At 37.1% G+C, this 14,415-nt stretch overlaps 1 protein-coding gene across 3 annotated transcripts; it reads right to left on the bottom strand.

The window, feature by feature from the left end:
* Positions 1–1,717: 1,717 nt before the first annotated feature.
* LOC111798547 (mitochondrial proton/calcium exchanger protein-like) lies at positions 1,718–12,570 on the bottom strand. 3 transcript variants are annotated; one of them, XM_023681777.1, is made up of 15 exons: positions 12,368–12,570; positions 10,215–10,919; positions 9,818–10,130; positions 8,074–8,220; positions 7,870–7,958; positions 7,403–7,495; positions 5,864–5,990; positions 4,761–4,825; positions 4,504–4,678; positions 3,688–3,876; positions 3,534–3,581; positions 3,180–3,326; positions 2,948–3,030; positions 2,743–2,858; positions 1,718–2,005 (listed from the first exon to the last, which is right to left on the bottom strand). In XM_023681777.1, the coding sequence occupies exons 2-15, from the start codon at positions 10,805–10,807 to the stop codon at positions 1,908–1,910; spliced, it is 2,283 nt and encodes a 760-aa protein (XP_023537545.1). In that variant the 5' UTR covers positions 10,808–10,919; positions 12,368–12,570; the 3' UTR covers positions 1,718–1,907. The 3 variants fall into 3 exon arrangements, with proteins under 3 accessions (XP_023537545.1, XP_023537542.1, XP_023537543.1); XM_023681774.1 differs by having other exon boundaries at positions 3,688–3,879; XM_023681775.1 differs by having other exon boundaries at positions 3,688–3,879; positions 10,215–10,944.
* Positions 12,571–14,415: the final 1,845 nt, after the last annotated feature.

Below are 14,415 nucleotides of genomic sequence, written 5' to 3' on the forward strand. Positions count from 1 at the left end.
TCAGGGGGACTAGAAAACGCCTTTCGGTTTACCCCTGGCCCTTGCTGCCTTCCTTAACAAGTCCTCGAGCCTCCTTTGCACCGCCTTCCTCATAGAAGCCATCGGGTTGACCCCTCAGGCTGAATTCTATGGTCAAGAACGTTGTAATAAGAAATTGGCCATGAGAGACGCTTTTAAGTATTGCAAAAGAAAAAGCCTGCTGCTAGAGCTGAGCGGGGATGCGAGACTAGTTATCAAGTCAGAGAAACGCCTGGCTCGTAAGCTATCCCCCTTAAAAACCCATTACTTAATAAGATTTATTACGCACGATATGCCGACGACTTACTCCTGGGAATCATGGGTGTCGTAGAGCTTCTCATAGAAATACAAAAACGTATTGCCCACTTCCTACATTCCGGCCTGAACTTTTAGGTAGGCTTTGCAGGAACAACAAGAACTGCACGAAGTACGGTAGAATTCCCTAGTACAACCCTTTGGAAATTCCCTGGTTTCTTATATATATATTACTTTAAGTTATATAAGGGTAGTAATTTTTTTTAGGTTCAAACACTAATTTTAAAACTTTAACCAAACAAAAAAGCGTTCTAGTAAGGAGCGTTGAATGAACTAAGACTACACCTGAGTGAGAATGATCTTGAAGATATGAAATTATGACGTAAGCTACAACCCCAATGCTTGTTGGGCTACATGAGCATGGACCTTTCTAGAGTACATAGGGAGGGCTCATGACTTGACTAGGTGTGAGTTTTGCACTATTCAACAAGGCCTATGTCCAAGTCCCTCGGGCTCTAGGCCTCGTTTCCAACAATGGGAATGATGGGTCGATTAAATCTCTTTACTCCCTTAAAGATCTCACATTGGTTGGAGAGAGAGCGAATATTTCCTTATAAGAGTGTGGAAACCTCTCCCTAATAGACAGTTTTAAATTGTGAGTCAAATAATACATAACGGATCAAAGCACCCTAATAGACGAATTTTAAATTGTGAGTCAAATAATACATAACGGATCAAAGCAGACAAGATCTTCTAGTCGGCTGTTATTACCATTGTTGTTCATGAACGAATAGGGCTTAAAAAGTGCATCATAATGAATATTGTTATCAATTATATAGAGATTAACTTATATCATTAGTACAAAGATGAATAATTGTTGTCCGCTATGGGTGAGATCTAACATCAGTTGGAGAGGGGAAGGGTGTGGAAACCTCTCCCTCCTGGACGCGTTTTAAAAACCATGAGGCTGACGATAATACATAACAGTCCAAACGAACAATGTCTACTAGCAATGGGTTTGGGCTATTGCAATCGATATCAAACCCAGACACCGGACAGTGTGCCAGTGAGGACGCTAGGCACCCAAGAGGGGTGGATTATGAGATTCCACATCTATTGGGGAAGGAAACGAAACATTCCTTATAAAGATGTGGAAATCTCTCCATACCAGACGTATTTTAAAATCGTGAGGCTGACCACGATACGTAACAGGCTAAAACAAACAATATCTGTTAGCGATAGACTTAAGTTGTTACACTATGGCTTAAAAATAATAAAATTAGATAGAAACATCCCCCTTACAATGTTAGTCCACATCTACTTTCCTGGCAGAAATTGTTCGAAGATGTCGGTCCAACGTGACTAACAATTTTATACCCTTCGACACAAGGGAAGAACAAAAAAAAATCATAATTTCCACCATAAGTAGATTTGAAGTAAAGGCTTTCCTCAAAAGAACAATTTATTATTGCCTTGAAAGAATTTTCTTATTTATTGTGATCTTCATTACAGTTGGTATTACTGTCATTTAACTAATGGAACAAAAAAGCAATCTCATGGACATTGAAACTAATAATACTTCATGAGTTGAAAAGAGCAAAACTGAAGTGTACCGTCAACTTGCCAAAGTTCCCTTATGACTTTCCTCCTGCTTCAGACGCATTGGCATCTTCTGTTGCATCCTCTGTTGCACTGCCTAATTTGACAATGTCCTCAACGAGAATCTTTCCTTCTGTTCAAAAGAAAATGTAGCAAAATGTGAGATTCATTAACGAAAACGAGCAGGTTTCGTCGATTGTAACCGATGGGAGACAACTATTTCTACTTTCCTATGGTAAAGTATAAAAGGTGTGAGATCCCACGTTAGTTAGAGAGGGGAACGAAGCATTTCTTATAAGGGTGTGGAAACCTCTCCCTAGGAAACGCGTTTTAAAACCTTGAGGGAAAGCGCGGTGGGATTGAGCTGTTACAAAAGGTAATTCAAACCATTGTCTTATATTCACAATCATGGTACATGGCATCGTTGAACACACGTATGTCTCACTTTCTTTTAGACAAAAGGGTACACGGGCTCCCACTCCTGAATTAGACTCATGGCCGCTCGCCCGCTATAATTATGAGACGCTAACCTCAAAGATAACAAAGTTCCAGTTCATGCACGTCTCGACTAATCTCACCAAACAACCGTCTGACCCTACTACATTAGTTGTTAAAGAAACTCGAACAATATTAAATCTTAGGTAGATGACCACTATGGACCGAACACATTCTCCTTAGCCCTTTTATCATTGTCACGACTTTTATCGACTACTAGGCCAACTGAACCATGATGGTTAAGAGGGTTGTTATTAAATTTTCAACTAGGGTTAAACTTAAACCAAACTCCCAATACCTCAGCTTTATGTGACACAAAACCAATTTCAGCGTAATTTAAACATTCAAGGGCAAGAAAAAGAGGCAGAAGAATACCTCTATCCTTGGAGAGACTGCTGATAATTTCCTGAATTCCCTCCTTGCCCAAGGTGTCCTTAAGATGCATAGCAGCAGATACAACCTCCTCAGCTGTCACTTTGCCATCATAATCCCTACAAAGAAGTATGATTATGATAGTTATACTTGTATGATTAGCACTGATGTGGAATTCACGTCAACTAGAAGGCGGAAAATAGACAACCTGTCCAGCAATCGCCAACGATCCCCAATCTTGGCATCGACATCATCAATTTCCTTTTCAAGCTTATGAAGCATTGTATCAATCTAAAAACACAATGCATATAGTGAGTTTCTCAAGTTGCAGAGAAGACATGGTACAGATCAGAGACAGATGCAAAACAATTGATTGCGGGCGAGCATCAAGAAACTAAAATAAACTAATGAAATACAATTCTGATGAAGAATCATGTTACCCTGTTAATAAGTGCTGAAGAAACCTTGCGACCTAAAGTCATCTCAGCGGCCTGGTCGGTATCCTCCCTTGCAGCTTTGTAAGCCTTTCTTGCTTCTTCTTCACCGTCTGTACCCTCCTTCTTGACCATGCTGTTGTATAGGTCTATCTGAAAATGGAGATAATAGGAAGCAAAAAGCACAAGACCAAATTAGTCGTGCATTCAGTTTTTTCATGTTAAAATGACATTCTTTGGGTTCTGAAGAAGACGGTTTAACAATCTTTGAGACAAAATAAAAAATTCACGGACCCATTCACGTTCAAGATGTTAGGTTATTATGTCCTACACAACGGGAGGAGGAATAATAAGTTGTACCTCTTTCTTTACAAGCTGTAAGAACTCTTCACGTTCCCTGCTGACCGACTAAAGTGGAACAGAGTATGTTAAAAATCGTCGTGTGTAATGCAAAGAAAAAATAAGAGAGCAACAGCATTCATTGAAAGCAAAAATTGTTATCATCAATCCTTACAGATGCAGATGCTAAAACAGCCAGTGCGCGGCTGAGTTCACATAGCTGCTCTTGCTTCTCCAATGTTTTTGTTTTTTCTTTCGGCTCTTCTCCAGTAGTCGGACTTGTCATCTCTTCTAATGCTACGTCCTTTTGACTACCAGCAGCTTCTTGCATCTTAGCCAGCTCCTCTTCTTCTTCTTCCTCCTCCTCCTATATATAAAATATAATGAAGAGCATCTAAATGCAAGGAAACTTTTTGAGACAAGTAATTCAATACAACAAGAACAAGAAACCTAGATCATCTTGGTAGAAAAAGGCATGCAGGTTGACCTTCTTTTGGCGGAACTCATACGTAATCAATCAGCCAGTTAAGTACATCGAACTTTAGATCATGAGAAGAAATATAAATACTTGGGACATAAAGAAGGCAATTGGAAGTTCTATTTCAGGAGAGAAGAGACTTAGAAAGAAGAAGGAATTTGCATTCCTCTTTTCAGGATTATGCAAGAGTTACACTAGCTAACATTCTCTACATTTCAACAGTATTAAATCTTTTAGCTCTGGCTTTATAGAACATCTTTTTCAAAGATATTCTCTGCTTTCAATGTTTTTCAGACAATTCGTTTAGTCAGCTCGATTTATACCGAAACAGCAATCAGCTTAAATTTTGAAGTCACACAATTCTAATTATAGGCTGATATCCAGGGATGGAGGGAAATACTGAACTGACTCAAACCAACTAGTAATGCCTCTTCTCCCAGAAATTTTCTTATAGTAGTACTTGTAATAATAAGGAACTCCCCACCCGCCCCAAAAACAAAACAAAACAAAAACCTTGATCATTTCTTCTTGCATTGCTAGGAACTCCAATTTCCTTCTTCTTTCTGAAACAGTATCTTCAGATGGCAAAGCTGTGACCCCGACGGTATCCACAACTTCATCCGGCAGAGAGGAAAGTGTTGCTTGTACAACTTCCTCTGGTCTCACCTTTCCAGACACAGAGAAGGCTCTGCATCGGTGACCAATTAGAAGACAAACTTCAATGCCATCTTACAATAAGAAAGAAAAACTGCAGAAAGTAATTAATTTACCTAGAAAGAATCAAGAGGGAAGATGGTACAGAGTAGTTGAGAGATAAATCCAGCCAATCACGCAGCTTCAGAAAATAATAAAAAATTTAAAATGTCAGAACTAAAACACATTTTTCCTTCACATCAACCCCAAGAGAAGAATATTACAGAAGAAACGCTTAAGTTTTACAGAATTCTTAAATAAGGCAGTTACATATGCTATGCATGGGGTTTAACATCAAACTTCAGACAAAAATAGCAGGTTAAGAAAGTTATTTAACAATTCAACTTCAATTTATACTTAGTTGTATTTACTATGCATGTGCTTTTCAATTCATAGCAGTGTTTGGGTGTAACGGAGACAGGATACAAAAAGGCTTTAATATTTCTCTTTATAAGTTAACCATTTCACACAAATTGAAGCAGTAGGCTGATACAGCCCGGGAGAGTCACAGTACATCTACTTAAACAAGCTAGTTACATCTCTAAACAGGAAAAATAAAGTTAATATAGATATATAGGTGTTTATATTTGGATGGAAAGCCATCTTTAGTCAAGAAGAATACAAGTATAAAAGAAAAGGCCACACCAATGATACTTCTGAAACAATACAAGGAGCCACCAAAAGACAAGAAAGGATACCAGAAAGAGACAATGTTGTTGCTGCTTCACAAAACCAGTGGATTTTGTGGCAGACATAATACATGGTTGGAAAGCATGTGAGTAACAAGAAATCATGGTTCAATAGAAGAAAATAAAGGAATAGGCATAGTACGCAGAAGGTATAGTGCAAGTCCTAGGTCTATGTAAGTTATTGATATTTTCTTATTTAGTTTGATAGTGAGCAATTGGAATTTTCTTGAGTTTGAATTTTCCACTTAAAATCTTTGTGTCCTCTCTATCCATCTATTTCTTCAGCATTTTTTCACTATCTGTGATTGTTAATTAAATAGATTAACTAGTCAAAATCAAATTTAGAAAAAAGAATTAACATAAAATTGGATCAAGTTTAAATTGAAAATCATAAATTCCACTTTGATTTCCATATATAAAATAGATGATCATAGAAAAAAAAAATGCTATCCAATTAGAACAGTTCATATATAAACAAGGAAAAAGGGAACCTGTTTTCTCATTTCCTCAACGGAAAGCAATCCAAGTAAACCTCGTTCTCTACAGGCTTGCCGAAGCTCTGCTTCTGATAGAGATTCCAGCCCCTCCAACTGAATCATCCTATCATCGTTCTTAATCCTGACNAAAAAAAAAAAAAAAAAAAAAACATGCTTCATAGTGAGAAATTTTTAACTACAAAAAAAATAATAATAATAATGAATTCTTGTTACTTTGGGCGTCTCTCACCCAATCTTTTGTAAACAAGAAAAAATTTCAAATTTATGAACAATTTTCATCATATGCAACCTCTCTAGTAAAGCATGTATGGTTGACTACATAGTCAAAAGAAAAACCATTAAATTAACACAAATTAATTAATGGAATATTTTACAGAGAGTGAATAAATAGTGGTCAGAATCATTAAGTTTACAGTAAGATCTCATCCAAATTTTGTTTACGGTCAGATATATTCAATGTTCCATGCGCATATAATCAAGAACCATACATGTCTTGTCAAAAGATCTTGCAGAGACTCTTTTGTTTCTATTTTTATCCCCTTCTTGATGGGATAAAAAGGAAGGAATAGGAATTTTTTAAAACCATTTTTGGATTTTCATCTTTAGGGTTACTAAGAAGTCCTCTGCACCCATGGGGTAATTGAATTTTTTTATAAAAAAAAAATAATAATAATGTTAAAAGAAAAAAATTATTTAAGGACAGGGATAAAAAGAATCCGCCCTGAGCCATTAAGATACAAAAAGGAAACCAAATTAGTGAAGATACAAGTCACATAGTAGTTACAAAGAAAAGATGTAAAAGTACTCTGAATTCTGTAAGAAGACCAACCATCTAGCTTCCTCACACACCTCTTCCCACCCCTTAGCACTGTTATCAAAGACATAGTTTCTTTCGTTCAACAAATTTCAAAGGATTAAATCTGGTGAACAGAGGATTTGGCAAGAAGATCAATAATCAGTAGCCAGGTATTAATTCATAATTAATCGAGAGATTAGATACCCGATGTTCAAGCATCCTCTGGGCATAACCCACTGGGTAAACCATGAAATTTCAAGGCCACAACTTGAACAACCACAAGTGAACTACATAAAACTACTCGCTTTGCTGAAAGGAAATTTCCCATTGTTGATGAGGTCATTCTTCTCCATCAACACTTCCCCACCAAGTAGATGAAGAAGATCTTTATACCATAACCATATGTTTCATTTTACAATTAAAAGTCGAACTAAAATTGAAACAAGCAAGAAAATGAAAAAAGTTCGGTAAGGTGAACGTTCACAAAAATATCTCAAATAGAATGAATGCTAATCACTAAATAAAAGGTCCTTGAGCATTACAGAACTTCTTTAACATGACATAAACTGGTAATGGTAAAGTGTTAGATGTAAGAAAAACAAGTAACGATGAAACAACAACACATACACACACATGTATCAAATGACATCAGAAGAAAACTTCAAATCCTTAAATCCTGAATGATAAAATGCACAAGAGACGAAATTATGCATGCCGTGTTTATAGGAGAATCTTACTCTTGCAGTCTTTTCCTCAGCATAAAGCGCAAGTATGCATCAGTACCAAATGGACTGATACCCATGTATTTGCACATATTCACCAACCGAGGCCTGCCAAATAAATGAAGGTTTGCCATATACATATTAAAAAAATACAAGCTAAATGATAGAAGAACTTAGCTCTCGTTTGATAACCATTTAGTTTTTAAAAATTTACTTATAAACATTGCTTCCTTCCACTTATAAGTTTCTTTGTTTTGTTATCTACTTTCTAAAAATGCTTTAGAAAAACCATGTCAAGTTATAAAAACTAAAAAATTGTAGTTTTTGGATTTTGGAATTTGGAAAATAATTCAAATATTTTCTGAATAAAGGTGAAAACCATAGTAAAGAAATCAGAGTAAACAAGCACAATTTTCAAAAAACAGAAAACTAAATCGAAATTGTTATCAAACATGACCTTATTTAATGAATAAAAATTTAACCTGCTTATATTATCCAATGTAAGCTCATCGTTGAATAACTTGGCAAATCCCACAATTTCCTCGTTGTTAACAGGGGCACCCTTTCTTACCTATATTAGCATAATGTAACACCCTCAATTAAGCAAGGTGCATCAGCTGTAGTAGACAGAACTGGTAAAATTAAATTAAAATATACTGCAGGAATGGAGGATGCAATTTACTTACCTTAGTCATGAATTCATCAAGGTCTTCCGCTGTCTTCTTAATTTCTCCACTTCTGGAGTTTTGGACTTCCTTGGCCATTTCCTTTACAGTATCCTGAAGAAACTTAGCATACTCTATTCTAGCATTTAGCCTTCTTTTTAATGCCTCCTGAAAATTGGAAACTAATCAGACCTACTCTGTCCAAAGACAAAGAGAAAGCATATGACTGAGAGAACTATGAACTATCTCATCCAATAGACGGCAGAGCTTCAGATTTAACTAGATTCATTACCAAAAGTCCCATATCCTTTGATCCTCAAGCATTAAGCTCAGAACAACAAATAATTTGGGACAGCTAATTCATTCAAAAAAGATAAAAAGAGAAATTTCTTGTGCTACTTAAAGTTGAAGACCATAATGAAGCCAAAAATTGCATTATCCCCACGTAAACTAAGGTAATGTGAGCAAAGCTTGATATTTGTCAAAAGATAATGATGAGTGATCTAGATGACACAACTTATCCTACAACAACAATGGAAGATGATATTGTTTGGCCTTCTAGCCAGTAGTGTGGTGAATTCTCCGTTGTATACTTGTAATGTCTATCATCTGAGAATGGGAGTCATATAATTAACTTTTGCTCTCCTGTAACTTTGCTCAAACGCTCTGGTGCGAACTTTTTCAATTTAATACAGACATTTCCCGAAATAAATCCTCTACCTTCTTGGGGTAGCAAAAGTATTTGCACTATACATAGCTTCACTTAACACAACTAGCAACTAAACATGTCTAAAACTCCCGTCGCTGCATCATAAAAGGCCACTTTCTATAAGTAAGGTGTAGAATTGGTGCCTTAACCCTCTCCAAAATCATGAAAGGGGAGCATATTCAAAGGACTTAGGTTACATAAAATAAAACATATGTGATTTCAAATTTGTTCTCTTAAATTGGAAACTCTTTTTATCATTTCGTGAAATTGAAGCAGAAGTTCTTCAGTTCTTGACCACTTTATATCAGAAACTCCAGGATGTGAATGGTCTTCATCATATTTTCCTTGATTGTCCTTATGCTAGGCATGGTTGGCTTAAGTTGTTCTTGGTTTTTGATCTTCATTAAAGCTCTCCTTTTTTAGTTATAGTTGGAAAGGAATCCAAAGGATCTTTTTTAACAAGTGCCTCCCTTGGTTAGAACCTTTTAAATCTGCTCGTCTCAAGGCTTCTTCATGGTGTTCTCTTTTTAAGTCTTACGCTGATTTCTCCTTACAGGATATATGTTCTAATTGGAATGCTTTTATCTTTTTACTGTAATTTTCTTTGGATTTTACTTTTGTTTACAGTTCTCTTTTTCACTCCCTCGTGGTGTTTGTTATCTCTTTTCTTTACATCAATGAAAAGTTTCGTTTCTCGTATAAAAACAAGGGTTCGATCAAAAAAAACATCTGAAGGGTTACTACAGAACAATATTGAGATAGTCAGATAGATACCCAAGAAAGGTATAATTATACAGGCGAAAGAAAATATGTCATGCATAAGCTACATTCTTATTATAATAGTTTGTTCATGAAAAGATAGAATGTATATGAACAGAAATTTCAGCAACAGAAATGAATGTAATATGCCCACCAGCACAAGGGGAAAAAAATAGTAGAAGAGTTAAGTTTAAAGAATTAAGTTCCAACAGTTAATTATCCAGAGAATAAACAGCCAATGAACTGTGTGATGGAGTAACATGTTTAGCAATTTCCACCCAGTTCTGCAACATTTACCTGTTCCTTCATCTTGTCCTGGAAGGTTGACGGTAACATGTTGGGAAATAATTTCAGGAAGACTGGCAATAAGAACTCCATGAACGGAACTATAATAAAAACTGCAAAAGGAACTAGCCTGAAAATATCAGCTGTGGTGCGTGTGAGTTGCTGCCTCTCCCTTCGAGAAAGACCCTTCCCACTTGCAAGTTTCACTAATAACCTCGAGCTGATCCTAACATCAGCCCATAATAGTTTTGTACCCAACCAATAATGCTGCATTGTAGATTTAAATTCATCTTTCCAATGGTGAAGCTTCTTAGCCCAGTCTTCTCTACATGATATAATATTTGTTCAATGAACTATGAGAATCAAACTTTAGATCAAATCAGATAAGAGAAGAATTATAGTTAAAAACCTGCTCATAGAAGCAATGACTCTCAAAGCAGGACCAATTCCTAGAAGCTTAGCCCATATGCTTTTCAACAAAGATTCCGAACTTTTCTGGGACTCTTGCATCTGTTTAGCTTGTGCTTTAACTGTACTCAAACCTTCAACTGCTTGATCACACTCTTCTGGTGACGGCTCTTTAACCCTCTTAGTAGCTGGCTTTTCATTTCTAGCATTGTCGCCACCAAATTCAGGTTGACCAGCCGTGGCGGTGGTAGAATATTGCGAAAGTTGTAAAACATATCTATAACCCTTATAGGAAGCTGACATTCCTCTTCCAATTCCATGACCAAAAATTTGAGGTTTAATAAGATTGCTTCGAAAATATTCTGCAGCTGGAAAGGGTAAAAGATCCTTCCTAACAACTGAAGATGAGCCCTCTTCACATCCTCCTTCAATAGCTACATGTAGGGGGTTGGAAATGCAGCCCAACTTCGGTAACTCATCAGCTTGAGATGCTTGCCCATGTTCAAATCTGGAGAACCTTAGATATAAGCTGGCAGACAGATTCTCAGAATTGAAAAAGTGTCTTTTCTTTACCAAGATCGCTCTTAAAGCCATTTCTGCGTTCTACAAATTTGGTTACTTATGTGGAAATCAAAGGCCACACACTCAACCAAACCACAGAATTTATGCAGTCTGTAGTGGATGGAAAAGAAACTCAACAAACGTCCTGTCCAAGAACAGAAGGAAATTACCTTAGGCATCAATCTTTTAGAGTTTTACAATATATCAGTTCTACCCATATTATAACTTCAACAACAGAAACCCAATCGATATCGAATTAAATTATTGATTAACTACACTAGATTAAATGGGATGGCAGTTAAGTACTTAAGCCGAGGAAAGACACAAAAATAAAAATAAATAAGATATAATTAAAAAAATTACATCACCACATCACAATAAAGAATAATCCCATATTGCATAATTTTTGTCAACCTAGAGAACTGCTCATTGATATTTGAAATTCGAAAAGTAACAAAGATGGCAAAATAAACATGCCTTGAAAGAATGTACAAAAAACCCAAATAAGTAACCCCAATATATCAAAATAAAAGTTCAACGGAAAAAAAGTACCCCAACATACATAAACATCTAGCAGCAGCACTCCTTAGAGAGTTTTTAGCATGCTTTAAACGAATACTTACAAATATAGAACAGAAAATGTGTGCCTTCACCAAAGAGCTCGTCAAAAAATCTCTAAAAAAATACTTTGATTTGCTTCCTTTATTGCAATTTCACTACTATTAGTTTGGGGTTTCCGTTTATGCCAAAATATAAGTAACCCTAGTGCATAGAACAATAAGAAGTATTCACCTATATCTTTTAATGCCTAAAACCTCCTCATTTATCCACTCTTTAGGAAATGAAAACACATACACATCAACTTAAAGGTAAAAGGAAATGGAAAAAGATGAACAATCCACTCATCTAAAACGATAAACAAACATCTAAGATCACCCAAGTTATGCCACAGTACCAAACATGTGTGGAGACAAAAACACAATGCATAAAGTGATTGATTGCTGAATAAAACGACTGATAACTGACAAATCACACGACAAGGGATTGATTACTTAACGTTTCATTAAGGATGCCATATGAAGCAAATCCAAAACAGAAGAAACCCAACGAGAAAAAAAAAACACACGTTTGGGAAAGAGTAAAAGAAAATGGGAAATAAAATGAACAATCTACATAATACCACGATAGAAAAACATCAAAGACCAACCAAAAAATGCACATTCTATACTCACATACACACTCGATTCGATATGGAACATTGACGAATCACAGAACAAGTGATTGATTGCCAAATAAGAAACTGAATTCGATCAAATGGCGGCAATAGCAAACGAAAAAAACACACATCAAGAAAAGAAAATGAACAGACGACTCATATAATACGAAAGAAGAAAAAACATAAAAAAATCAACAAAACAAGCACAGTCCAAACGCCAAACATGCAACAGACGCACACACTCGGTTTGATTTGAGCAACTGACAAATCACACACAAAGTTATAGAATACCGAAGAAAACGATTACGGGTACCTAAAGAAACTGAATTCGGTCAAAACGGGAAGAATTAAAAGCACCATAAGCCGGAAAAACCTACCATCAACAATACTGAAGCGGAGAAACGTGATGAGAGAGCTGAAATGTGAGGGATAATTCCATGGAGATGGATTTGGAGAGATTTGGCCGGAGTTTTCCGAGAGATTTGGAGGTTCCCGATGGAAATGGAATTGGAGAAAATAGTAGAACGAACACGAAGGCGAGATGTTGCCGCAGACTCGGAGGGTCTTCTCAGTATAAGCGTCCGTGTCTGACGAGTTTTAGAGTACAAACAATTTACTTCACTCGTGTAAAAAAAAGGCACACCTATCACAGCCGTCCGATTATTTTTGGTATAAGTTTCCAACCATTTTTATGCTTTGAATCTTTTTTTTTTTCTAAATAACCCTGGGGTCACGGACCCAGCATCCTCGCTGGCACTCGTTCCTTTCTCCCATCGATGTGGGACCCCTCCAAATCCACCGCTTTAGGGCCTAGCGTCTTTACTGGCACACCGCCTAGCATCCTCGCTGGCACTCGTTCCTTTCTCCAATCGATGTGGGACCCCTCCAAATCCACCCCCTTTAGGGCCTAGAGTTTTTACTGGCACACCGCCTAGCATCCTCACTGGCACTCGTTTATTTCTCCAATCGATGTGGGACCCTTCCAAATCCACCCCCTTTAAGCCTAGCGTCTTTATTGGCACACCGTCGAGCATCCTCGCTGGCACTCGTTCCTTTCTCTAATCGATATGGGATCCCTCCAAATCCATCCTCTTTAGGGCCCAGCGTCTTTACTGGCACACCGCCTAGCATCCTCGCTGGCACTCGTTCCTTTCTCTAATCGATATGGGACCCCTCCAAATCCATCCTCTTTAGGGCCTAGCGTACTGGCACACCACCTAGCATCCTCGCTGGCACTCGTTCCTTTCTTCAATCGATGTGGGACCCCTCCAAATCCATCCCCTTTAGGGCCTAGCGTCTTTACTGGCACACCGCCTAGCATCCTCGCTGGCACTCGTTTCTTTCTCCAATCGATGTGGGACCCTTCCAAATCCACCCCCTTTAGGGCCTAGAGTCTTTACTGGCACACCGCCTAGCATCCTCACTGGCACTCGTTTCTTTCTCTAATCGATGTGGGACCCCTCCAAATCCACCCTCCTTTCAGACCTGGCGTCCTTACTGGCACACCGCCTCGTGTTTACCCCCCTTTGGGGAACAGCGAGAAGGCTAACACGTCGTCCGATGTCTAGCTCTAATACCATTTGTAATGACCCAGGCCCACCGCTAAGCAGATATTGTCCTCTTTGGGCTTTCATTTTCGAATTTCCCCTCAAGACTTTAAAACGCGTTTGCTAGGAAAAGGTTTCCACGCCCTTATAGGAGGTGTTTTTGTTCTCCTCCCCAACTAATATGGGATATTATAAAAACGGTTACCTTTAAGATTCAAAGCTACTATATTTACTAGGAATTTGATCAACTTCTAACGCTCCACACCATTGCAGCTGGATGAACACCTATTGGATCAGCATCTTCTGGATCTTCACCTACTCGACCGACCGACATATCTTTTATAGCTGCTTTATCTAAAAAGGTCAATAACTGACAGGTGTCGTGGCATTCATTTCTCAAACGAATAAACCAGCATTTATCAATTTTTGTATTATAAATTCATAAATATAAATAAAAAATTTGGATAATAAATTAAAAAAGATTTTTATTATCTAATTTAAAATTATCTAAACACAAGAAATAAAAAAGGGTTACCAAATATGTTTTTGTTTTTTTTAATAACAAAAGAATATAGAATAAAAAAAATTAGTTCAATATTTTGTTTAAAAAAAGGAAATAAAACGGTAAAATTACTAAACTACCCCCAAATCTCTCTAAAGGAGATTACAAGTTTTCATTGTAATTTTGTTAATTTTCCTTTTTTGCCCTTCTAAATAGGGGTATTTTAGTATTTTATCATTGCCCAACTAGGCAACCCTTTGTATCATCAGGGCTTCAATTATATCTATAGGTCCACGTAAGGCTATACATAATCTAGTCTGTTTGATGTATGTTTCACATTAGAAACGTGTAAAATATGCTAGCTATACTTAAAAAC

Source organism: Cucurbita pepo, chromosome LG07 (assembly GCF_002806865.2).
Source record: "Cucurbita pepo subsp. pepo cultivar mu-cu-16 chromosome LG07, ASM280686v2, whole genome shotgun sequence".
Lineage (NCBI taxonomy): Eukaryota > Viridiplantae > Streptophyta > Magnoliopsida > Cucurbitales > Cucurbitaceae > Cucurbita > Cucurbita pepo.

What these genes read in the sequence shown, in the direction of transcription:
- LOC111798547 (XM_023681774.1), bottom strand. Translation starts at nt 10,807, where the DNA reads ATGGCTTTAAGAGCGATCTTGGTAAAGAAAAGACACTTTTTCAATTCT. An exon ending in GTCATTGCTTCTATGAGCAG is followed by an intron (nt 10,131 to 10,214) that starts GTTTTTAACTAT and finishes TATATCATGTAG; the next exon opens with AGAAGACTGGGCTAAGAAGC. An exon ending in CTTCAGCACTTATTAACAGG is followed by an intron (nt 3,031 to 3,179) that starts GTAACATGATTC and finishes TTGTGTTTTTAG; the next exon opens with ATTGATACAATGCTTCATAA.